We start from the raw sequence: 22,511 nt of genomic DNA on the forward strand, positions 1-22,511 counted from the left end.
TCTGCATTTATTGCGTTTTCTGCCATTGATTATCATTTTTTTGCATTTTTTTCAACTACTTTTAGCAACCAATACAGCTGCTCTGCTGGAGTTGTCATGATTGCTTGAAATTGTTTTTTTTTTTCTGCGTGACTCTGAATGTTGTTTTAATGTGTTTAGTGGATACTATGAGAAGCTTTATTATGTTTTTAACCTAAATGTGTATGTTAATTTAATTTGTTTTCTTTTAGTATGTATGCAGTTGTAGAGAAGAAGAAATGAAAATATTCAATTGGCTGGCCAATCTAACGTTATTAATTGTATTGTTAAAAAATATTTTGTTCACAAAACGTCGTTGTTTCGATGATTTAGTCTTCTTATCTACAAGTTATCTGCCTTTTTCCTGAAATTCTAGTTAAATATATATAGTTTATAATTCTAGTCTTTTCAACTATATATATTCTATATTATATATTTTATATAGATGTATTATATAAACTATATATATATATATATATATAGGGACTACGAAACGGCTGTTGGTTTTCGACTTTAGTGACTTACACGAAAGTCGAGCTAATGGCGGTGAAAAAATTTCTGATCACTGAAAAACATCTTAATCTTAAATAAGTTGGAAAGTCACAAAAGTCAGCAGGAATAAAAAAAATCGTTTTTTTTGTCAAATGTTAAACTTCTCCAACAAACATTAACTTTATTTTTCACAACCATGATTATAATAATATATATTTAATAATATATTTTCTGACAAATCCAGGTAATGTGGGTGAATATTTAGTAAAGTGGGAGTCACGTGGGTGGGTTGATAGGGTTGAACAAGTGGTTACATGTAATAAAGTTAAATTCCTGTTATTATTTATTTTCTATAAAATTTAAGAATTCACAAACGATTTAATAATATAAAGTAAAAAACGAATAGAATAAAAAAAAGAAGACAGAATTAGCAGAGTCAAAATCTTTGTTCACAAAATATTTTCCTATTTTCGTTAAAAATAAGTTTAGAGAGTTTTTTTATTAAAAAATTTTTTTTATATAATTTTTTCTCTAAATAGAATTGAAGATTTAAGCATTTTATATTTTTCTACATCAATGTTCTGATATTGTTTTTTATTTGTAAATTTTTAGATACATAATTTTTGTATATCTGATTGGTTGAAGTAGTTTATAATTTTTTCTATTTTTATATAATTATTTTTGTTGTTTTGTTTTATAATATATATATATTTTTATAAGGTTATTTGTTACAACTAAATATATACTTACTTCTACAGATTACTGTTGTGAAAATATTTTTTCGTTGACGACCTGATAATTTACAGACCGTGAATTTACAAACCGTGTATCAAATGAGACATTTTTCTGCTGTCTATCAATCCTATTATTTTGAAAAACATTAAAGAAAAATCTTCTGAGTCAAATCTTCTATTTTTTGTATTTAAAGTTCAAATCATGAAATAAAAATGTATATTGAATACTCTTTCTTCTATAAATTTTACTTGATCCATTTTATTTCCATTTTTTATGCTAAAATTTATTTTTAAAGAAAAAGTTGAAGAATTTATGACGTAATCATAAGAATGCTGAGCAAAGCATTTTATCTACATTGTTCATGCATGTCAGATTGAGTGCAAGAAGAAAGGGATTGTTTTATGTAATTAATAATGTAATTTAAAAATGTCTTTTTTTTGTTTTGTTTTCCTCTTCAGGGTTGAAAATGTTTGTTAAGTCACGGTTGTCAATCATGCGAATTTTTTTTTTAATTTTTAATTTTTTTTCCATTCTATCAAAATCAATAAAATTTGTAACTTTCCCAACAATGCTTGAAAGTAATCAAGCAAACATATTTTTAAACATTCAGTCCATGATATTAATTGCCCTATAATATGAGTTCCACCTCAAAGTATGTTCTATTGACGGGACAGGTGTGCATTGGGTTGAAATTGTAGTAGGTGGCGATTCAACTTTTTAGGAGAGTAATTTTGTATATGTTGTAATGTCGTCATCCATGTATGTAAATCATGTACAAAAATAACTCTAAGTTTATGACCTTTTTTTTAAATCTCTTTTTTCTCAAATTATTTTAAAACATTTTTGTTGAGTCAGCAATTATCTACGGATTTATGTCAGAAATATTTATGGTCGGAATTTTTAAATGTGACGGAAATTATAGTCTAATGGCGACCTTATGACGTTTCGAAATGTGCGTTTTTTTAGTATAGTATAGATGCATGTTGATGTACGAACATTATTGTAAAAATTTTAATTTTAGGCTTAAAAATGTATCAAATAACATTCTGCGCATGCGTGAGTCAATTTATGAAGAAAGCATTTTCGTCTGGAATTCACGTTAGAGTAGGGGCGTTGACATCAAAACAAAATGAAAGAAGTTTCACATCGATTACGTCACGCGTACCAAACATAATATTATCAAGAACAATCTCGTCTCGATTATTCCATACAAATTCTAAAAGAAACTATGAAAATGTGAGAAAATTTCTACCCAGGGTTTTATTTTCAAGAACTGCAACATGGGCTACACCACGTGTTAAAAATACATTTATAAATACACATTTGGATAGGATTAGTTCTTCTCACAGATTGCTGCAGAGAAGGTACATCAACACACCTGTACTTAGTTTTCAACACCGCACTGTTTTGTTATATCTGACGTCTGCTGCTGTACTTGCTGTCGGTTTGTCGTATGCTGCCGTACCCTTGTACAGGCTTTATTGTCAGGTAATACTTCTTTTAATAAAAAAATTTATTTTATTAGACTTAATTTTGTTATAAAGAAATATTTACGGTAATCCAGCCTTGAATGTGAGCATTTTAATAAAGATTATTAGATAAATGGCCTATTATGTGTTGTCTTTTTGGTTGCGTAGCAACAAGTATTTTTCTTCTTGTTCATTGCGTTTATATCGAGTCGAGTTGAGGTGCAGTTACTTCACGTTCGCTATCACATAACACTTTAAATTCAGTGAAGCTACAAGGCTTCTTTTTAAAAAAAACTACAGATGCTTAAACATTAAAAAACTTTTAATTGCTAAATTGTTGCATGCATGCACACTATTAAGTTAATTCATTTTTACGAAGTTTAATTTTTGCGACTTTTATACCTTTTCGCGAAAATTCATCTGAAATAATTGGAAATGAGTTTTGCGCTAAACTTTGCAAAACTTTCGGAAAAAGTAGTTCTTCTCGCTAATTTTTTTTCCGGAATTGGAAAAATAAATGGCCAGTCTTTGTGATATGAGCAAATTCAATTAAAATGCTACCTTATCTCAATAAGTAGGACTGAAATGAATTTGCCCTATAAAATTCTAAACGTTCGTGAAAATAATTCTTGTGAAAAACCTTAAATTAGTTCATTCTCGAAGAAAAATATTCGCGAATTATTTCGACAAAATTGCGAAATTTATCTTTTTTTGATAAGTAAATACGTCGAAAATTAATCAACTGTCTTGTCGTCGGTTTGTTACAGGCGTCAGGTTATGGCGGGACGACAAAAAAAGCTGTAGATGTCGGCGACAAAATCATGGATATGAAACGAGTTGAAGATATAATGATAACTATTCGATTCGAAGCTGGCACAAATAAAACGCTACAATGGAAGTTTAAACCACAACAAAAAGAAGTCAAGGTAGGTTGTTTGTGCGTATGACTTTAAGATAATATGCTGATATATAGGAATAAAGATCCTAAAGTCAGGGTTCCCACGCCCCCTCATAACCCCTCAAATTTAAAAGGTCTCCTCAATTTTCCTCAAAAGTATCTTAAATTTTTTCAAATTAAGGTTTTCTCAAATCTCCTCAAAAGCGTTTTGACAATTATTGACATTAGCGAATTTTTAATTTATATTTTTTTATCTTTTATGCACTCTACGCTCAATTTTTAAGCTCCAGTTTGTTTTCTGTACACATTCTACATCCACGGAATTAATTTTCCGCGGAGCAAGTAGTGTGTATGAATAAAATCCATATTTTCTTACGTACAACCAGTTAATACTGCATCTGATCCTTTTTTTTGTTATCCAGCTTGTACCGGGAGAGACAGCGCTGGCATTTTATACTGCTGAGAATTTAACTGACCGTCCAATTATTGGGATTGCCACGTACAATGTTGTCCCGTTTGACGCTGGACAGTACTTTAATAAAATACAGGTTTGTCTCGTTATCTCGAACTGTTTAATCAAACGAACGGTTATTTGTAATGCATTCATCGAGAAACAAGGCACAGATATTTTGGCCAAGCAAAGCTCAAATCTTATAGTGTTATCGCCTGTTTTGAGATTATACTATTTACATAATTGGCCTGGCTTAAAAAAATTTTCCACCTCTGCAATTACGACTTAAAAGTTGAAGCCAATGTATAATTCACCTTAAGAAAATGTTAATTTATGTGCTGTCCATTGGCGTGTATTGTTGTTTTATAGAATTTTACCCATAAATGAATTCATTAATTCCGCCTAATATCGAAATCTGTTTAATTCGCAAAGTGAACATAGGAAGAGAATTTTGCTGTTAAATTGAAATATTAAGTGTTACTTTATTCTAGTGCTTCTGTTTTGAAGAGCAACAGTTGAATCCGCATGAAGAGGTAGACATAATTTCGACTATACGTTTTGTTTTGTTTTATGTCGAGGCTAAGATTTTTCTAAGAACGTGTTAAGACATGCACAGGCTAAATTCCTGGAATTACTAACAAATAATTATTTCTCAACAGTTTTGTATTCCTGTTTTTACTAAGACATGTATGTTTTTACAATTTCATAAATTTAAAATCTATTCTATAAAACCTTATCCTCAATGTAAATCTGACCGCATATTTTTCGAAAAATAACATTCGACGATCAAAACTTGTAACACATCCAGCCTCAGCTGAGACATAGACGTTCTTACAAAAAATGTAAAACCTTTTCTCGGTAAACGGTTGCGCAAACACATATCATAGCTCCTTTATTTGTATTGGAATAACAAAAATTATTTCTAACATGCGCATGCGCAGAAGACACATTTTCTTTTTTCTTTTGTGCATTATATTTTATTAATTTTTGTCTCTAGGTTGACATGCCTGTTTTCTTTTACATCGATCCGGAATTTGTTGAAGATCCGAAAATGGCGAAGTATGATGAAATAATATTATCTTACGTTTTCTTTGAATCGAAAGATACCGACTCACCCATTCCTCGGCCGTATGGTGTTTCTTGAAACGATTCTGAAACCAGACAGATATTATCCAAAAATCGAACAACTATGCACCTTTCAAGCGTATAATAATGACGGTAATGTTTGCTGCATGTCATCTCCCTGCACCTCTGCTGATAACAAGCGTATTTATTGATTGTTTGTGGAATCTGAGTAACGGATGCGAGACAAAATATTTGTGATGACAAAACATGTACGATTTTATGAAACCACGATCGATGAAAATTAAAAAAAGTTCAGTTCCAGTTGCGTTTTTCCCAGTTCTTGTTAAAATTTTATTTCCCATGTTCAATTCTTTGTTTCGCTAAGTCTTTTTTGATATTTTAAGACACTGTGGAGAAGAACATACATTTACGAAGTATTTATCATCAACCTTGAACAGGGTCAAGTCAATGGGAGAAAGTGGGAGTTGGGCAGGTACCCCATCCACTCCTTCCAAAAAATAAAGAACCTGCAAAAAGTCTTCTTTGACTAAACATCATATATTTTCGTTGTTTTTTTTTAAGTAATTTTATGCTGTAGTCCTACAATTTGGAGTGCGATCTAAAGGATTGAAATTTTAAAAAATATTTATGGTGTGACATAGTGGAATCGCCTTAGTTTCACGTTAGTAATCGATAAAGGATCCATAAATTTTATCATTTTGGAAAACTGGCTACGCCTCTGAACGATGTCACTGCCACAGTGGTTACACTTGCTATTAGTGATGCATTTAAAAGTAAAGCTTAAATATCCCATCATGCCTTACCTTCATGACAGTTTAATCCTGAAATTTTGAAAAATGACGTCATTAATGTGCAGGGACGAAATTTTATTTCTAACAAACACAATACAAAATTTTTAATTAAAAAAGGGTACAAAATCGCTTTTTCTTTATCAAAGTTTACAAAGTCAAGAATTTACGTAAAAATAGCATAAAAATGTTTTGTGTGATCAGCTTTACTAAGTCAATTTTATGGAATTTGTAATACTGTAACACGTTTTTTATTTACTGTTTCGCCATACTGACGGGCCATGTGGTTGATAATATCGCTGAAGCATGAGTCCTTAAATTCAATATAGAAAGGGTTGGAAAGTGCTGCTATAGGTTAGTAGTGTACTATTGCGATGAGAGCGAACGTGAGGATCGAGCCAATTAAGAATAACCAAAACAACGCTCGATCATAAATCTCTGCGGCATAGATCGACCGCACAGCTAATCGGTTTGATTTTGCTCCATCATATTCTCCATCATTTAAGAATTTAATTTCGCCAAGTATATCTTTCACTTTTGGACTTAGCTCGACGTTTCGTTTCCGCACTTTTTCCGTCTCCAATTTAGTGCGGTGGTAGTTCTGCAAAATCATATTGACAGACGATAGTTGAATGGTTTCTACTTGATTCTCATCGCTCGGATTCTCTTCATAAATTCCTTCACTAATCAGCGTAGATTTCCACAAGCTCTTTGGTAAATATCTTTTCTCGAGGAAACCAGGTATCCAAGTTAAATAAGCGTCTCCTCGGTGAAATAAGAGGAGGATGTAGATGCTTCCAAATATGGAAAGACATACCTCACAAATAAGGATGTTATAAATCTTTGTTATGGTGGATGTCTCGCTAGAGCGAGGTAGAGACCCTGATGTGACATGCAGCATCACTACGTATGTGAGCGCAATGGTTATACCCAATGCGATGCGCTCACCTGATTGAGGAGGTATCCAGTGTCCGGCCAGCATGCACACGACGAGAAAGACGCAGGGAAGGAGCAAGTTGAATTGATAGTAGAGAGGTTTTCGTTTTAGATGCAAATGAACTTTCAACAAAGAAAATGGATGTTCACAGCATGGGTATTTCACATTAAGTGTTTCTTGTCTCGCTGACTCGATGTCCCATTCACCACTTGGAACGTACTGCGATGTTGTGATTGGTAGCGTGCTAGCTTCGCATATTACTTTGCTCGAATCCTCTGTCCACGGACCGAATTCGATCACACAGTGTTGTTGATCATAAGGAAAGTCAACCACCTCAAATATGCATGAACTTTTAAAAGCAATAGGCGTTAACCAGGTTGTTGTTCCGTCATGTTTTAACGTCACTTGCGTCTTAATGTCGTGCGAAGACCATGCTTTTCCTGAACCAGTGTTGGTGTTCACACTAAATAGTAAGTCCTAATAAGTAGGCGTTTGCACAAGAAAATATTGCAATAAGTGGGCGTTTACACTAGAAAATTTGATAGAAAATTTGATAAATTTGATAAAGAGTCATGCTATGGAATTTCATGCCAATAGGATGGTGTTTACATGCAATACCAAATGTGGAACACAAGGTATTGATGAAACGTGGTCCGCGAACCTGTTTTTTGAAGTTGATGGAGAGAGCAGGGGGTGGGGGGAGAGAAAATTAAAAAGACATTCCCAGTTCGTTGTTGTTGTTGATGTTTAAAAGTCATTCTCCCCCCCCCCCCCCTCCACCCCCACCTGAACCTGTTTTTGAAGTTGGTGGAGGGAGCTCCCTCCACCAACTTCAAAAACAGGTTCGCAAACTAAACCCAGTGTCTTCAATTGAAGAGACTAACAGTTTTAAAAATCAATAAGCAAATCACCTTGTGTAAATTACAATTTCTGGTGTCCAGCCCTCCACCTCGTCAATGTTGATCGTCTGCAGACCATTATAATCTTGTGGATTCCAAAATAACAACGAGTTGTTCCATTGCTACAAAAACGGTGACGTATTTATAGTTCGTACGAACAGGATGGTATATTTCCAAGCAAATGCGTAAACGATGTCAAATTAAGGTTAATAATTTTGTTACATAAGCACTGACAAAAGCTGATGGTTACAACTTAAAGGTAAGTCTCAAGCAGCACCTTAATGAGGTTACTGAAAATAAGTTTGCAGTATTTTGGAGTGTTATATTGACCGCTCTCCTCCTCCCTGTACGTACTCTCAGTCTCGCTAAATGCTGCATGACTTGCACAAATTTAACGTTGAGAGATCAAAATATCATTGTAACAATTTCTGTCGTACATTAAGGTGTATATATGCCCCAATAGTTAGATTAATTATAAAACTGATAAAAAATACGTATCGTAAAACCACTGTGGAGTTTTTGTTAAAAATAAACTCAACAACATAAACTTCGATCCCAGTCTCCGTTGTCTTAAAAACACAACTACTCTTTACTTACCTTTCGTAAAAATCCTGTAAGTACCAACGTTTGAGAAGTTGTGGACTGAAAGAAATAAAATAATATTAATCAGCATACTTTTGCGCTTTTTGAATGGTTACTTCTATTGTTATTTGCTCACGTGATAGTCGTCGGGAAATCTTTTCTTATTAAATGCTATGAACGCGAATGGTTTTACTCACCCGAACAATCATAATTAATTCGCTACTAATTAAAAGGGTAAGATGTGACCATTTTGATTTTTAGGGGTTAGCCCTGATCCATTCTTTTGTGCCTAATTTTTCATATGAGTAATGATATGAAAAAACATGAATTTTGATACCCTCGAAGAAAGCTTACTCGATAGATAGGTTAACAAACTTTTATAAGACACTGAACATAACACGTTCAAAGTCTGAAATAAATAAACTATTTTGTAAAAAGACGTTTTAAGAACCTGCTAAGCAAAACTTGAGAATATTATTTAGGATGAAAATAATCTTTACGAAGCCACTTTTTTTTACATTTGTCTCTGGACTTCTTGTATCGTTATCGATATTTAAAAACACAGCAGTGCATTGTGGGTATCACTTACCACGTCAATCAACTGTGCTATTTCCAATCCGACAATGATTTTCATTGGATTGCTCACGTTTGTCACCGGACGACCTTGATAAGCTTTCGTTTCAAGTAAATCATCACGCAGTCTGCTTTCTGGAGATGAGATACCTACAGGAACAAGACATTTTGGCTCAAGAGCATGAAAAACAAGAATTCTGTTCCTGTCATATTATAATATTTATGTGTTACCCTACCTGAAGTTTTTACAACAAACTGCACGATATAAACAAAAAAGAGAACTTGCTGCCACTTCTTCATTTCTACTGTTATATACTGTATCAATACATAATATAAGCGGATATAAAAATAAATATAGTAAAAATAAAAAATAAATCAATTTTCCTTTCTGAACCAAGATCGAATTCCAGGCATTAAGTATGTCGAAAAACATTTTGTAGCAAGACATATATGTGGGTAGCGACTTTTAGTAAGACAAACACGAAGCGAGTTGTAAAAAAAATTAGAATGAAAAAAGCTCAATGATAACATTAAGATTTCTTAAACCAATTTTCACAACAGACATATACCGCGTTCAGTCACAGGTTGGACAATGTTGGACAAATAAATTTATCATTACACATACAACGATTGAAGAAAAGAAAACATTTCTTCATAAAATATTCCCGAACTAAATGCTCACACAGCTTTATTTCTCCAACGCAAATACAGTGAAATAGAGATTTTATGCATCCCAAACGGTTGTATTCTTAAATAATTTTGTCCGTATCACTAGCTCTCACGTTTATTTCAAAACATAATACTCTCTTTTTTTCAGGAACGAACAATTCATCTAAAAAATGGTATATAATCTCCGTAGGATACTTTTAACAGCGGAAGAAAGTTTGAATAACGTCTTGCTGGTTTTATTTTATCTCTGTCTATTTCTTTTGTTTTATATATCATTTATATTATTTTCTCATGACAGAATTTTATGACAATTTATGACATTCTAAAATTATCTGATTGTTGACACACCAGGTGCTCAAGTCGCAATACAAAACCTAAAAAAATTATTTATACTTTTAAATCTGCGCAACTTTTTTTCGACTAAAACAGCTTCTTACCTTTTAAGACTTCAAACTCGTTTCCATTTGACTGCACTAAACTTGCGGGTTCATTTTTAGTAGAAAATTAGAGATTTTATCATTCAACTTTTGTAACGTACGTCAGTAACAGCAATATACATTCTGTGTCGTACGTCAAAAAGTCAGCATATATATTTAGACCGTGTTCACACGCTGTGGATAGAGATATATTAATTGGTAGAATTCATTTTTAACAAATGATCAGTTTTTAACAAAAATTTGGAATTAACAAAAAGGCTGTACCTGAAAAAGTTTATTTCAATCAACCAATGCAGTGCAAGTTATTTCGCGCCAAAAAAGAGAAAAACAGGGACTGGGACGAGATTGAATACAGCCTATTTCTTTCAATAACGCTGCTTTTAGCGTGGTTTATGTACACATTTTTAAAGATAAAAATGTTAAAAAAATATTCTTTGAAGAAAAGAGAGAAAAGAAATGAAGAAAGAAACAGTGCTAAAGTCATTCTTTTCTGCAAGACGAATGCATTTTATTGCGTCTTACTTGCCATCCTTCTCCATGTTTTTATTGCCTGATATAAAAGCTGCTGGAACTTATAAGAAGCCCTGGGATTTCGAGGCTGCTCACAAACCTGGATTTATGACTTTTCATATTACTATGTATAGACTTTATTACCGACATTTCATGCAGTGCAATAAAAAACATGTAATTACGAAATAAGGCTTTATTGTTTTGAGATGTTTAAAATTGAATGGATGATCTCGTAATTAAGTTTTTTATATTCGTTCGTTCGTTCGTTCGTTCGTTCGTTCGTTCGTTCGTTCGTTCGTTCGTTCGTTCGTTCGTTCGTTCGTTCGTTCGTTCGTTCGTTCGTTCGTTCGTTCGTTCGTTCGTTCGTTCGTTCGTTCGTTCGTTCGTTCGTTCGTTCGTTCGTTCGTTCGTTCGTTCGTTCGTTCGTTCGTTCGTTCGTTCGTTCGTTCGTTCGTTGTATGCGACAACAAAATTAGAGTCGTTTAGAGAAAAACATGGTTGACACAAAGCAAGCAAGATCACACAACAAACAACAGCAACGACGTCGTTTATCGTGTCCGTTGCGTCATTTTACGTCAGGAGGTGGTGCTGTCGTATATATTTTGACGAGCGATTAGATAGAAGTCAGATCATAAGCCGTGCTACTCATAAACGACGTTGTTCAATCGAAAACCCTTGCTTTTCGTCTTGTTTTTTAGAACTTTTGAGAAAAACGGTTCCTTTTTTGTATAAAGTGTCTGTCAAATTGACATGTGAGTTTCCTTTCACAAACAACGTCAAAGGTTTTTTTTCTTTTAACTTTTAACTAAATATTAATTTATTTCATCTTATCTTGTTTTTATTTACAACGGAAACAAAACTCATAAACAGTCTGCTCTTTTCTATTTTAACGAAATTTCAAAACAATTTCTACGTTCAAAAATAAACCAAAAAAAAAAGTTTAGCTGAAAAATAAATTTTAGTGAACAGTTGAAAAAATATTGAAGAAGAAAATGAAAATGTTCTTATTTTCTTCAATGCTGTTATTAGCAGGGTGTTTTGTGCTCCCGACTGGAGGTAAGCATTTAAGTGATCTATTAAGCTCACAATTAAGAAAAGGGCGTTAGTTCTGGAATAGAGTGTTAGTTTGGGCGGGTCATTTGCGTTGGGGTGCTTTTGTCGGTTGACACAACACGGTACAAATTAAATCATCGGTAACATAAAACAAAGAAATACAGATGAATATAAGTTAAATATGTTAAACGAAACGAAAATTTCCCCTTTTTATTATTCGCAATTGCAAAACTGTGACTGTTTCGTTCTCATATTTGTTGCCATACAGTTATTAAAGTCAATTTTCAATCATGCATCAGTGCCATGGATTAAATGGTCATCTTCATCTCTGGGAACGTGATTGTTGAACGGTGGACCGATTTCTTAAAAATACCGTTCATTTGTTCTCTACTATAGCTGCATCACCGTCAGCCGAGCAAGCTCTGTTGAAATCCATCATAACAGAAGAAAGAAAATCTCACGCACGGCCTATACTTAACTCAAGTGACGTCATGGAATATTCTATCGGTCTGGAAATAACTCAGATATTGGACGTGGTAAGTAAGCTACTCAAATAGTTAGGGTTTTACAGTTTTGATAAAATACCATAGATTACGAACTTGCAAAAACAGGATCTGCTTTAATCTAAATTTAAGCTTTGAAAATGGAAGAAAATTTTATTCGATAACAGTGTTAGTTAATTTTTAATTTGACATAATTTTAATCCAAACAGAAGAATAATTGGCGAAATAACCAATCGCAGCAGTTTGTTCAAAGTTAATTTATGAACAAGAGTTATATCATCTGTATAAATTTTTTTATAACGACATGAGGACGGCGTTATATGATATTAGCACAGCATGACACAGTCCGTACATTATAGATAGGATTGATAAGGGAAACAAACAAAAAACACGGCTTTTCTATTTCAAAGCAAGTCAGAAGAAAATATATTGGGCATATTGTAATGCGGCCTGTTTTTAAATAAATGATTTATATACCTCATTGTTCAAATATTTTTCTCAGCCCTTCTTATTATATTTTTATTCCAGCTTAACTTCGTTTCTAGGCTCATGTTTAATGACGAGGTTGTTTATTTGCAAATATAGAATCAATTTTCACTTATTTTCATTTTAGTCCACTGAAAGACAAGTGATGCACGTGACAGGTTTCTTGCGACAGGTATGTCCTATTCTGACACTGCAAAATATCGTGGGCACAAATATTTGCGAATTTTTTTTCACTACTTTCGCGCGTTGAAAAAAATAGATATTTGCAAATAAAGGAATCTAAATATGATCAGCAGAATATGATCACAGGGTATACAATGTTACGAATACATAATTCTTCGCGAAACTATATTTCTGAGATGTGTAATAAAAATAGCATCGCTCTTTGCAACTATTAAAATCCTCCATTATGGCCCTTCCTTAGGCGCCTTCTGGTCAAAAAGATGCTTTCTCCCAAAATATAATCTATTGACGCAATCCAAAACTTTTTTGACTAGTTTAAGTTTGACGAGTTCCCGCACTGAAAGATAGCACCATTGATCGTGCTTACAAAATTACAAGTAGTTGTATAAGAAAGTATTAATGACTTGATTATTGTAAGTATTATATTTCTGTGTAAGCATATTTTTCTTCCAGCAATGGAAAAATGAATTAATAGAATGGAATCCTGATAATTATTCGAACATAACAGCCGTCAATGTTGATATGCACCACGTGTGGCATCCTGAAACAGTTCTTTACAATGGGTAGGTTAGTAAAGTTTAAAAAAGGTTAACAAAAAACATTAAAAGTACATTTTGTTGAGTATTCGCTTTAAATTTTGCGGTCACCATGTTTGTTATCTCAAAATATTCTTAGATGAAAATCTGAATATCTGACTGATGCAAACTTAATTTTTCGTCAGGACTTTTCATTTTTACCATTTGAAAATCTCATCACTTAGGATGAAGAATGTATTAAATCATTTTCTTTTGTTTGTTATTGTTGTTGCAAAAATAAAACATGTTTGATCAACTGCGTTCCCAGGGCATTGCCTTTGTGAGACGCTCCGTAATAACGGCTCAGACGCCAAGAGATCCTAGGAACGAGTTTAATCCTAGATAGAACTATTCATTATTGATGGATGGAAGACGCAAAACATCATTAGTGCAGTGTTGTATTTGCTTAAAAAAATCATACGAACTCTGAAAAATGTTATACCAAAATTTCAAAATTCCAAAAAAATGTAGTATATACTACCTCAACCCAAGGATTCTTTGTCTCGTTTTTTTATACCGGAACGGGGAGATCAAAAAACCTGGGGTGGAGGTAGCATTTTGGCAAATTTCGTCGCTCCGTTTAAAATTAAAAACTGGTAGGCGAGTTAACATTCGAGTTAGAAACAAGAAAGCCGTTAATCGCTCAAGTGTATGTAGGTATCCGAGAAGTGGGTAACAAAATTAAAGAGGATCTACTGGACAAGAATTAGAATTATTATGTTTCTAGAAAAAAGAAGTTGCGTTTCAAGCATTATATTAAAACAAATTACAATAAATTTAGAAAAAGAGACACATGGATTTATCCCGCTACTATATGTTTTTTTTCAAGTAACTATCTCTTTTTCAGTATCGGCAAGGTTAGCAGTCACGATGAAACTTCAGAAGAATGGACCACACATGATATCAAAACAAAAATCAACATTAAACGTGATGGTATCAACTCTTGGTTGTCGCCCCTCACGTTAAAAAGTAGTTGCAATTTCGACGTGTCAAACCTGCCGCATGACGCGCAACGCTGCGTCATCACGCTGGGTCCATGGACCGATTCAAGCAAAATCCGATGTTATTCAAACAATCTCTCGGTCATCACAACAGACTTTAAAAAGAATGTGGAGTGGAAGATTGTATCAGCGAGTCAAACTATTGTTGATACATACTACGAGTGCTGTGAAAAACCTTTCTCGCTTCTGCAGGTCGAACTGTTACTTGAACGAAAACCTCTTTTCTATCATTTCAATTTTATTCTTCCATGTACATTTCTTATAGCAACGATTTTGATCAGCCACTGGGTACCTCCTCAAAGTGGCGAGCGCATCGTGCTTTGCATAACAGTAGGACTTGCATGTTACTTTATGCTAAACCTTATTACTTCACGTGTGCTACCACGTACAAGCGAGGTATCCATGATTTACAAAGTTTATGTTTTGCTCATTAGCACAGTATTGTTCTCCACCTTAGCGACTTGTTTGGTTTTGATCATGTACCACACTCCGGATTTACATCATACCTGGCTACCGACTGTGGTGGAGAAAAGATACTTACCAAGAGAACTCTGGTTATCGAGTTTAATTGCTGACGGGATAATCGAGGAAGACCAAAACAAATCGAAAAATAGAGGAGAAGACAAAATGGAGGGAGTAATGCTAATTGCTCGAAATGTAAAAGAGAAATATGGAGCAAATTTTATCTTTGATCCACTGCGTGCTAAATCTTTCGACAAAGTGCAGAAAACAAAGAAAGTGGGCAAGCAAAAAATCCTAAAGGAAGTTCAGTTTTTGAATGACACAGTTTACGAAGAAGAGCGAAAAAAGCGCGTTCAAAATCGATCTGAACATATCACCAGGCTGGTTGATCGAAGCATATTTTGGGTATTACTAGTTGTCTCGCTTACCACAGTCTGTTTGACCACCTTGCCCAGTTATTTTTAACAAACGGTCCTTGCATAAAAACAAAGAACAAGGAAAAAGAAACAAACATACAAGATACTTATTCTAATTTTTTTGTAAACACCGGTAACTACGGTAGTTACGGTCTTCTTAGCCGTCACACCGAAAAGTAGAAGTACATTCGCTGCCAAGAAAAATTATAAAAAATTAAAGAATGTATCTTCGCAAACGCTTTTCCATTTTCATAATAAAACATTTTTGAAATTTGAAACTTAAGATTAAATAAAAAAGTCCCGGGTATGAGTCTGCGTACGAAGTGGTTTTATTGCGTTAGATGGCTATGTGCTTACTTATATAATAAGACTTATCTTGTAATGATAAGTATCTGTTACATAACACCAAATGTTTATCAACAAATCTGTCGTAGAATGTAATATTTTTCATTTTCCCATTACTTGTTATTTAATGAAAGTAATAATGTTTATCTCACACATAAATAAACCAGTGTCTTCACAATCTCCGACATTGAATGTGATTTATTTTCTCCAATACAACCAGTAAATAGTTGGAAATAATTTTTGTCAATTTAAATCTGACTTTATTATTGCGAGTTATTATTTCTAACCTAAAAATGGCGAGTTTGTCTACTTGTTATCTCTATAAACACTATGCTTTTAACCACTTTTTATCTCCACTATAAACAGCCAGTAGTCATACTTCTGGTTCTGTACAGTGCTTCTGCAGATAAAGCATTTCTGTTCACTTGTAGAGACTTTAAAAATTCTAATGCAACAGTATCAGCCCACGAAGTTGGACTTGTACCTTGGAAGAAACCACAATGTCCGCCATATTCTGTGGTAAGCAACATACAGCAATCCGATATTTGAAAAAACGGAACCGGAATACATTGATCGGGGATCACGGGATCATCTTTCGCATGAATAAATAAAATCGGCACTGTTACTTTATTTAAGTAAGCCAATGGATTGTTATATTCGAGATATGTTTTTATGGAGTCATAATGGTTGCTTCTGGCGTGAATTTCACCTTGGAGATCAACGATAGTTTTACTTACTTTAGCTTGCGAAAAGTCAACTTCCGTTCCCAGCAAATGTTGCTTTAAAAATATAGATTTAAGTTTCTCCGTGATGATATAATTGTATGGCTGTTTCATTGCATGCTCGTCTAACTGACTCTCACACCCAAATGTTGAGGAGACACACACAGCGCCCGACACCATGCTTTTGCGTCCTTCGTTACCAAGGTAACTGATTAGGTTACCAGACTCCATGGAAAATCCAAGAGCATAAATGTCACTGAATGGATTTTGGTTTTTAATGTATTCAAGTACTTCCCGAATATCCGATATATCGCAATAGGTGACGACTTTTGGTGTCGTTAACGGCGTCTTTGAGTAGCCGCGACGATTAAAAAATACCGGTTTAAACCCCATTCTGACGGCTTGACGACACAGGTCGAAATAATCATGAACATTGGTATTAATAGCGCTTGGTAATATTAACAACATTGGTTTTTCTTGTGGTCGAATCGACTTTCGACGAGATTTTTTTCTTAATGATTTTAATTTGTCAACATTTATCCAGTCCAAAGAAATAATTCCCTGGTCTTTCATTTCAATGTATTCCCTAACCACATTCAATTTCGCTTCTCGTCGGAAATTTAAAAATGTTTTTAACCACGTTTGAAAATGGTGTGTTGGTGCCCAAAAGGTTGGGATGAAAGGATATTTTAAAGTTTTGCATCCTTTCACTAACTCTCTGTGAACATCAGTGTCTTTGTAATAGAGGACAGGTGATTTGATGTAATAATGTACACGAAATTCGTTGAATACATACAAACACGCGCTGACGAATGATATAATCAGGACCAGCTCAATCATCATGATGCAACCTCTGATTTATTTATTTATTTTTACGTTCTAAAAATAAAAAGGAAATGCTTTCGCTCTAGTAAATTTAGCGGGAACACAAATAGCATCGGAAACAAATTCAAAATGGCAGATTTCAATCATTTAAAAAGATTACTGCACTTTTGACATCAATTAAAAGTTTAATACAAAATCTAAAAATAATTTATAAAAACTGTTTTAACACTCAAGAAAAATTTCAGCCTAGCTACGATTTGAGAAACCACAAAAGTAAGCGACCACAAATAACAGATTCTGACAAAAATTTTGAAAAAAAACAATCAGCTAGACGTATCCAAAAATTCTTTCAGATATTCACGCTTCACTGCATACTAAAATTTATAACGTTCTTCAATAATCCAAAAAACAAATACGAAATCTGAAACGTCTATTCATAAAATGACAACATACTTATTCACATACGAACGAGCTTCAGAGAAATGGCCAGCTTGCTATAAAAAATACATAATACTCAACAACGCTTTTCAACACATCAAATCTCGAGACATCAACAAATAATAATAAACTAACCGATGCTACATATTTTTACTCTCTCGGAAACCATCGAAAACAAAGAGCGTTGAGGATTTTGTTATTTCACAATCGATTATGTAATCTCGTATTAAGGTGAAGTTTTTCATCATCAAGGAAACATTAACTCTGACGGATGATCTATAACATTGCCTACGCCACTTCCTATCTAGGCTTTTTTTAAATTTCATGTGCACTATTTCGTTTCTAGACTACCTAAATGCGAATACATTACTTTAGGTTAATGTACCGTAGCTACTTCGTTTCCAGACTAATATACAGCGAGTAAAAGTTCAACATCTTTACCAGGGAATAACGCTAACGCCTCCTCGGCATTAAATATAAGAGACTGGGTCTGAGATCAAGGTTGTTCTATGCACACTATCTAGTTCTAATGTTTTACACGATTACTTTTGCATGTTTGTTTACAATTATTACTGAGACGTAAGAAAGAAATGAGATTTTTTTAGAAATCAGGACAAACCCTGCAGTGATGTTCTTCTAAATATCTAGTCATATAAATAAAAAATCGAGACAAAATATCTTGCCATGAGGTTGTGTCGATATGCTCGAAATACTTTGAAGTTATTTACAAGTACTCACCTCTCTGAAACAGGGACTCCCGTTTAGTTCGTATAAGCAACTAACTTGATTTCAAAATCATCAATGTGGCAATAATTTTTAATTTTTTATCTTTATAATTACTTTATTTAGTTAATCAAATATTGTGAGTAATATAAGATGTTGGCTGTGATAAAAGATATTTATGTTTCATCACTCAGCAAGATTATTTACAGCGCTTAAAAAACACTTCAATTCGAGTGGCACTTGTAATAAGTATCCCGTTTTAACTGTTCCTCTTCCAGTAGGGACATATTTTGAAATTATATTTTTTATGTGAGTGATTCACAGAGAGGCTGAATGCCCGCATAAAAAGGCATGTTATTTTGGGCAACAAATTTTATTTTTCTGTTATTCCCAATATATTTCCACTTAGCGATACTTTTGATTGCTTTTAAAATGACTGAGAAAAACTTAACGTGTTAATGCTTGCAACGGCGCGACGACAAAGTTTTGACGACAAAACATACTTGAATTTAACTTGACGTTACGACGTGTAAGATAAGAAATTTCTGTTTTTATCTCAACTATATCTGCAGAGCTTGTTAGGCATTATTGTTTAGGTTTCGCTCGAATATAAAACCAAAACTGATGGAGCAAGGTCGGCCGGTACTTTTGACCTCAGGGTTTCTATTCTTGCCATACGACATCAACACGAGTCACTATCCGTTAATTAAAGTGGCCCACATTAATTTACTTAATTTTTTGATTATGAACTATGATCATCCAATTAAGTTTTGATTGGGAAAATATAATTAATGTAGAATATCTAACGTTATTGTAGTATTTAGTTAATTATTCTTTTTACGAACGACCTCTTAGCGTTCTTTGACAAATGTTCTCGGTCAAAGAATTAATGCAGTGTAAGAACGAGACTTTGGGATGAGGTTATACGCGCATTTTGACATTTCTCGCCACAAAGAAGCAACTCTTAAAATTTTAACGAACGAACGAACGAACGAACGAACGAACGAACGAACGAACGAACGAACGAACGAACGAACGAACGAACGAACGAACGAACGAACGAACGAACGAACGAACGAACGAACGAACGAACGAACGAACGAACGAACGAACGAACGAACGAACGAACGAACGAACGAACGAACGAACGAACGAACGAACGAACGAACGAACGAACGAACGAACGAACGAACGAAACTAGGAGGAGGGAAAAGTCTATTTTAAAAATAATAAAAGAGTAATACGAAATGCTACAAACTAAACTTTATACAAACAAAATCGTTTAAACTCTTCTAAAAAGACTGCACAGCCTGGATCGTGTTTTCTTCGTTTAATAAGTTATTCTACTTGATGCGTGTGTTCCACAATGTTACAGCTGGTATAGAAAAATATGTTACCAAAATAATAAACAACTGTCTTTTCTTAATTCATCTTATAACTAAAATTTAGATAGGTAATGCCAACAAGATGCTGGCGTGGTTTCAAAGTTTTACAATTATATACGCATGACGTATTAGAGAAATTTAAAATGGCGTACACCTTTTTTTCTCTGCAAGTAAGAAAAATATTGCGGCGAGGCTGTACATACAAAGGTCTGTCGATCAACATTTCCTTCTTTGGAATAAAATTTTAGAAGTCTCAAATAAACAGTACAAGATTAATATTTTAAAACTTTTTCCGATTTCGTAACTTTGACAGCTAAAACTAACAGAAAAAATTCTCAGTTGTAAAAATAATCTCTTTTTTGTTGTTTTTTGAGAAATGGTTTGCTAAGGGATTATATTTTTGACGTGCTTCTGTCTGGTAAGATTCTAAAGATCTAAGAACAATTTCCTGATCAGTTTTTTTGAATTGCATACGTTTTAGACCAGGTGATCCACCATCCAACATAATACACTTCCCATAATTATCAAGAGACAGTAATAATGATAAAATTGAAACAGATGATGTTACAACCGACACACAACACGTCTTCTTAACGATGTCCCAACTAACACTTGGCATACAGAATTATCTCAACAGAGTTCTAGCCGGCAAATGACGTCTTTTTTAAAGCGCGGCACGCAACACCTTTAACGGTGTTTATACGACACACTAACGTCACTGTAACCGTGAACAATCTTTTAAACGAATATTTGGCTGATACCAGATTGAATTTTAGCCGACTTATCTACCTAACTACCCACCTTCTAAGTTGAGACGTTGGTGCTGCCTTTGCAAAACAACAAGTCAACTATTGTCTTCAAGTTTTGTTTAGAACTGGAATTATTTCGCGGGAAATAAAGAAGCAAAGTTGATACGTGCTTTTATTGATTGATTTATTTCTTAACTTAACCAAGGCATACGGTTATTAGTAGGCCTTTTTCGCATAAAAACTTACCTTCTTATCCAAAGGTCTTTCTTCGTCTGCTTGAAACATATGTTCGTATTGAAAAAAAAAAAAAATTCTTTTTGATCACCAAGAGTAAATTAATATTTAACCATAAAAACCTAAAATAAATTTTAGTTTACGTATATAATATATACTTTTGTTTATTTTTCTCTTTCTTTATTATTTAATATTTAAATGCGTTTTAATTCTCTCCAAGTGGAAGCGTTAAAAATAAAACTTAAAAGGATCAGACAAAAAAAATCTGTTTAAGTTTTTAAAAAAAAGCTATTACTATTCCATCCCTTTTAACAGAAGAAAAAAAAGAAGGAAAAGAACACGTACCACCGCGGGAAAAAGGGTGGGTTCCACAAATACATACGGTTAAAGGAACACCATAAAAGAATTTAAATTCTAGACAGAAGAAAAAACTTTTTGCTTTTTGTGTATAATCTTTAATAGAATTTTATATTTTTTTGTTTATTTTTCTTATCAATTGTTTCCATTGTATACATTACTTTAAATATTATCAGAAAGAATTAACAGTGTCATTTTACATGGACACAAATAACGTATTTGACATTTTTGAAGGCGATTTAGTCAAATAAACACCAACGCTTTTTATAAATAACTTTAAAAGCCAACCTCGACCAGGGCTCTTTTACGGGAAGGGGTTTTTGTAACACGGAGCTTTCGCGTCAGAATATTACGAGGGAAATATCACATGGGGACGAGGTTGTTCAACTCTATTAACACAGGGCTTTTCTAGTCTAACGACACTGGGGGCAGATGCGTAAGGTGCCCGCGGGCCATTAGTCTATAACTAATTTTGCCTAGGTAAACTTGTAGAAAGTCTAAATACAAACAGATTCCAAGGTAAAATTAAATTGATGACGTCATTGGGATCAGAAATGACGTTACATATGCCTAAAATTGGTCATTCTACAGATTTTGCAATACATTTGAATTTATCAAGTATTTTTGAAGACACGGCTTTAATTTTTGGCAGATTTGTCCACTAAATCACGTCATTGGGATACTTGTACGAAAGTTTCTCATTTTTTAACGAGAAATGTAAAAACATTTCTTCTCTCTAAAATATTGATGTTTGTCATTAAACTTAGTACAAGGATAGAATATGACTTTGATAGTTCTTCCAGGTAAGAAAAACAATGTTATGACGTTATTTGGATCAGAGATGACGTCATTTCAATGGAACGATATTTCCTTCAGATCTGGTCTGTATTTTAGCCCTCTGACAGATATATCTCCTTAGCAACACCTTAGTAACAACCTAATAACAGGCATGTAATAAATTACTTTTTTAACTAATACAACATCCTACGACATTCATACGAGAGCATGACTGCACATTTTAAAATGTACGAAAAAATTACCCCTGTCCGTGCAGTATAAAATTTTTGATTGCACGTCCCAATATAAGTTGGAAAAAGTCACAAAACTTCATCACTCAATTACATGCAGAAAAAAAGTTAAGCTCACTCAAATAGGCCGCGGGCACTTTGTGCCCCTTCCTCCCCCCCCCGCACTCCAGTTGCTAATAGGGTTAAAAAGGAGATACAAACAAAGAAAAGTATTTTTCTTGTTTCTTTTTGCTACTTTAGTCTGGTTTCTTACACTATAGGTTGCCTATCACGTGACCGCACCCTTGGAATGCGGAGATGCAACGAAATAGTTATCCAGCTGTATGTATTATAAACCTTTTTTAAAAAAAAAATATAAACATCAATTCTCACCTGAACACTGATCGTCAAAAATATACTCATTTTTTACTGCGATATAAAACATGTAAACAGTTTTGCTCATTGAAAAACTTTTACAACTTAAGTCATAAATGTAATGCGGT

General features: G+C 33.7%; 5 protein-coding genes across 6 annotated transcripts in view; 3 read left to right on the forward strand and 2 right to left on the reverse strand.

Annotated features, from left to right (window-relative positions):
* LOC130648815 (multiple epidermal growth factor-like domains protein 10) overlaps window positions 1-929 on the forward strand; it is a 40,732-nt gene extending 39,803 nt beyond the window's left edge. The window contains exon 22 of the mRNA XM_057454915.1: window positions 231-929. Within this exon, the coding sequence (XP_057310898.1) occupies window positions 231-261 (31 nt within the window). The 3' untranslated portion in view covers window positions 262-929. The remainder of the gene's footprint in view (window positions 1-230) is intronic.
* A 524-nt stretch (window positions 930-1,453) lies between these two features.
* LOC130648821 (cytochrome c oxidase assembly protein COX11, mitochondrial-like) lies at window positions 1,454-5,807 on the forward strand. Its single transcript, XM_057454923.1, has 5 exons — window positions 1,454-2,733; window positions 3,482-3,640; window positions 4,035-4,160; window positions 4,555-4,596; window positions 5,061-5,807. Exons 1-5 carry the CDS (start codon window positions 2,275-2,277, stop codon window positions 5,205-5,207), a joined length of 933 nt encoding a protein of 310 aa, XP_057310906.1. The 5' UTR covers window positions 1,454-2,274; the 3' UTR covers window positions 5,208-5,807.
* Window positions 5,808-5,857: 50 nt separating this feature from the next.
* Window positions 5,858-15,753, forward strand: LOC130648817 (neuronal acetylcholine receptor subunit alpha-2-like). Of its 2 annotated transcripts, none has more exons than XM_057454919.1 (5): window positions 5,858-5,922; window positions 11,994-12,133; window positions 12,714-12,758; window positions 13,223-13,332; window positions 14,192-15,753. In XM_057454919.1, exons 2-5 carry the CDS (start codon window positions 12,089-12,091, stop codon window positions 15,270-15,272), a joined length of 1,281 nt encoding a protein of 426 aa, XP_057310902.1. In that variant the 5' UTR covers window positions 5,858-5,922; window positions 11,994-12,088; the 3' UTR covers window positions 15,273-15,753. The 2 variants fall into 2 exon arrangements, with proteins under 2 accessions (XP_057310902.1, XP_057310901.1); XM_057454918.1 differs by lacking the exon at window positions 5,858-5,922 and adding an exon at window positions 11,474-11,600.
* LOC130648818 (neuronal acetylcholine receptor subunit alpha-6-like) lies at window positions 6,018-9,505 on the reverse strand. Its single transcript, XM_057454920.1, has 5 exons — window positions 9,165-9,505; window positions 8,945-9,078; window positions 8,371-8,415; window positions 7,786-7,895; window positions 6,018-7,337 (listed from the first exon to the last, which is right to left on the reverse strand). The coding sequence occupies exons 1-5, from the start codon at window positions 9,226-9,228 to the stop codon at window positions 6,293-6,295; spliced, it is 1,398 nt and encodes a 465-aa protein (XP_057310903.1). The 5' UTR covers window positions 9,229-9,505; the 3' UTR covers window positions 6,018-6,292.
* Window positions 15,537-20,739, reverse strand: LOC130648820 (protein ABHD15-like). The gene is made up of 2 exons (XM_057454922.1): window positions 20,657-20,739; window positions 15,537-17,169 (listed from the first exon to the last, which is right to left on the reverse strand). Exon 2 carries the CDS (start codon window positions 17,131-17,133, stop codon window positions 15,925-15,927), a length of 1,209 nt encoding a protein of 402 aa, XP_057310905.1. The 5' UTR covers window positions 17,134-17,169; window positions 20,657-20,739; the 3' UTR covers window positions 15,537-15,924.
* Window positions 20,740-22,511: the final 1,772 nt, after the last annotated feature.

This window comes from Hydractinia symbiolongicarpus, chromosome 7 (assembly GCF_029227915.1).
Source record: "Hydractinia symbiolongicarpus strain clone_291-10 chromosome 7, HSymV2.1, whole genome shotgun sequence".
NCBI classification, from domain to species: Eukaryota; Metazoa; Cnidaria; class Hydrozoa; order Anthoathecata; family Hydractiniidae; genus Hydractinia; species Hydractinia symbiolongicarpus.

Excerpts from the sequence above, each read along its gene's own strand:
- LOC130648821 (XM_057454923.1), top strand. The coding sequence starts at position 2,275 with ATGTATCAAATAACATTCTGCGCATGCGTGAGTCAATTTATGAAGAAA. Across the intron at positions 4,161-4,554 it reads AGTACTTTAATAAAATACAG|TGCTTCTGTTTTGAAGAGCA; the intron begins GTTTGTCTCGTT and ends ACTTTATTCTAG. Across the intron at positions 4,597-5,060 it reads AGTTGAATCCGCATGAAGAG|GTTGACATGCCTGTTTTCTT; the intron begins GTAGACATAATT and ends TTTTGTCTCTAG.
- LOC130648820 (XM_057454922.1), bottom strand. The coding sequence starts at position 17,133 with ATGATGATTGAGCTGGTCCTGATTATATCATTCGTCAGCGCGTGTTTG.
- LOC130648818 (XM_057454920.1), bottom strand. The coding sequence starts at position 9,228 with ATGAAGAAGTGGCAGCAAGTTCTCTTTTTTGTTTATATCGTGCAGTTT. Across the intron at positions 8,416-8,944 it reads TAGCACAGTTGATTGACGTG|TCCACAACTTCTCAAACGTT; the intron begins GTAAGTGATACC and ends TATTTCTTTCAG. Across the intron at positions 7,338-7,785 it reads GAAATTGTAATTTACACAAG|TGTGAACACCAACACTGGTT; the intron begins GTGATTTGCTTA and ends CTTACTATTTAG.
- LOC130648817 (XM_057454918.1), top strand. The coding sequence starts at position 11,537 with ATGAAAATGTTCTTATTTTCTTCAATGCTGTTATTAGCAGGGTGTTTT. Across the intron at positions 12,134-12,713 it reads TAACTCAGATATTGGACGTG|TCCACTGAAAGACAAGTGAT; the intron begins GTAAGTAAGCTA and ends TTTTCATTTTAG. Across the intron at positions 13,333-14,191 it reads GAAACAGTTCTTTACAATGG|TATCGGCAAGGTTAGCAGTC; the intron begins GTAGGTTAGTAA and ends TCTCTTTTTCAG.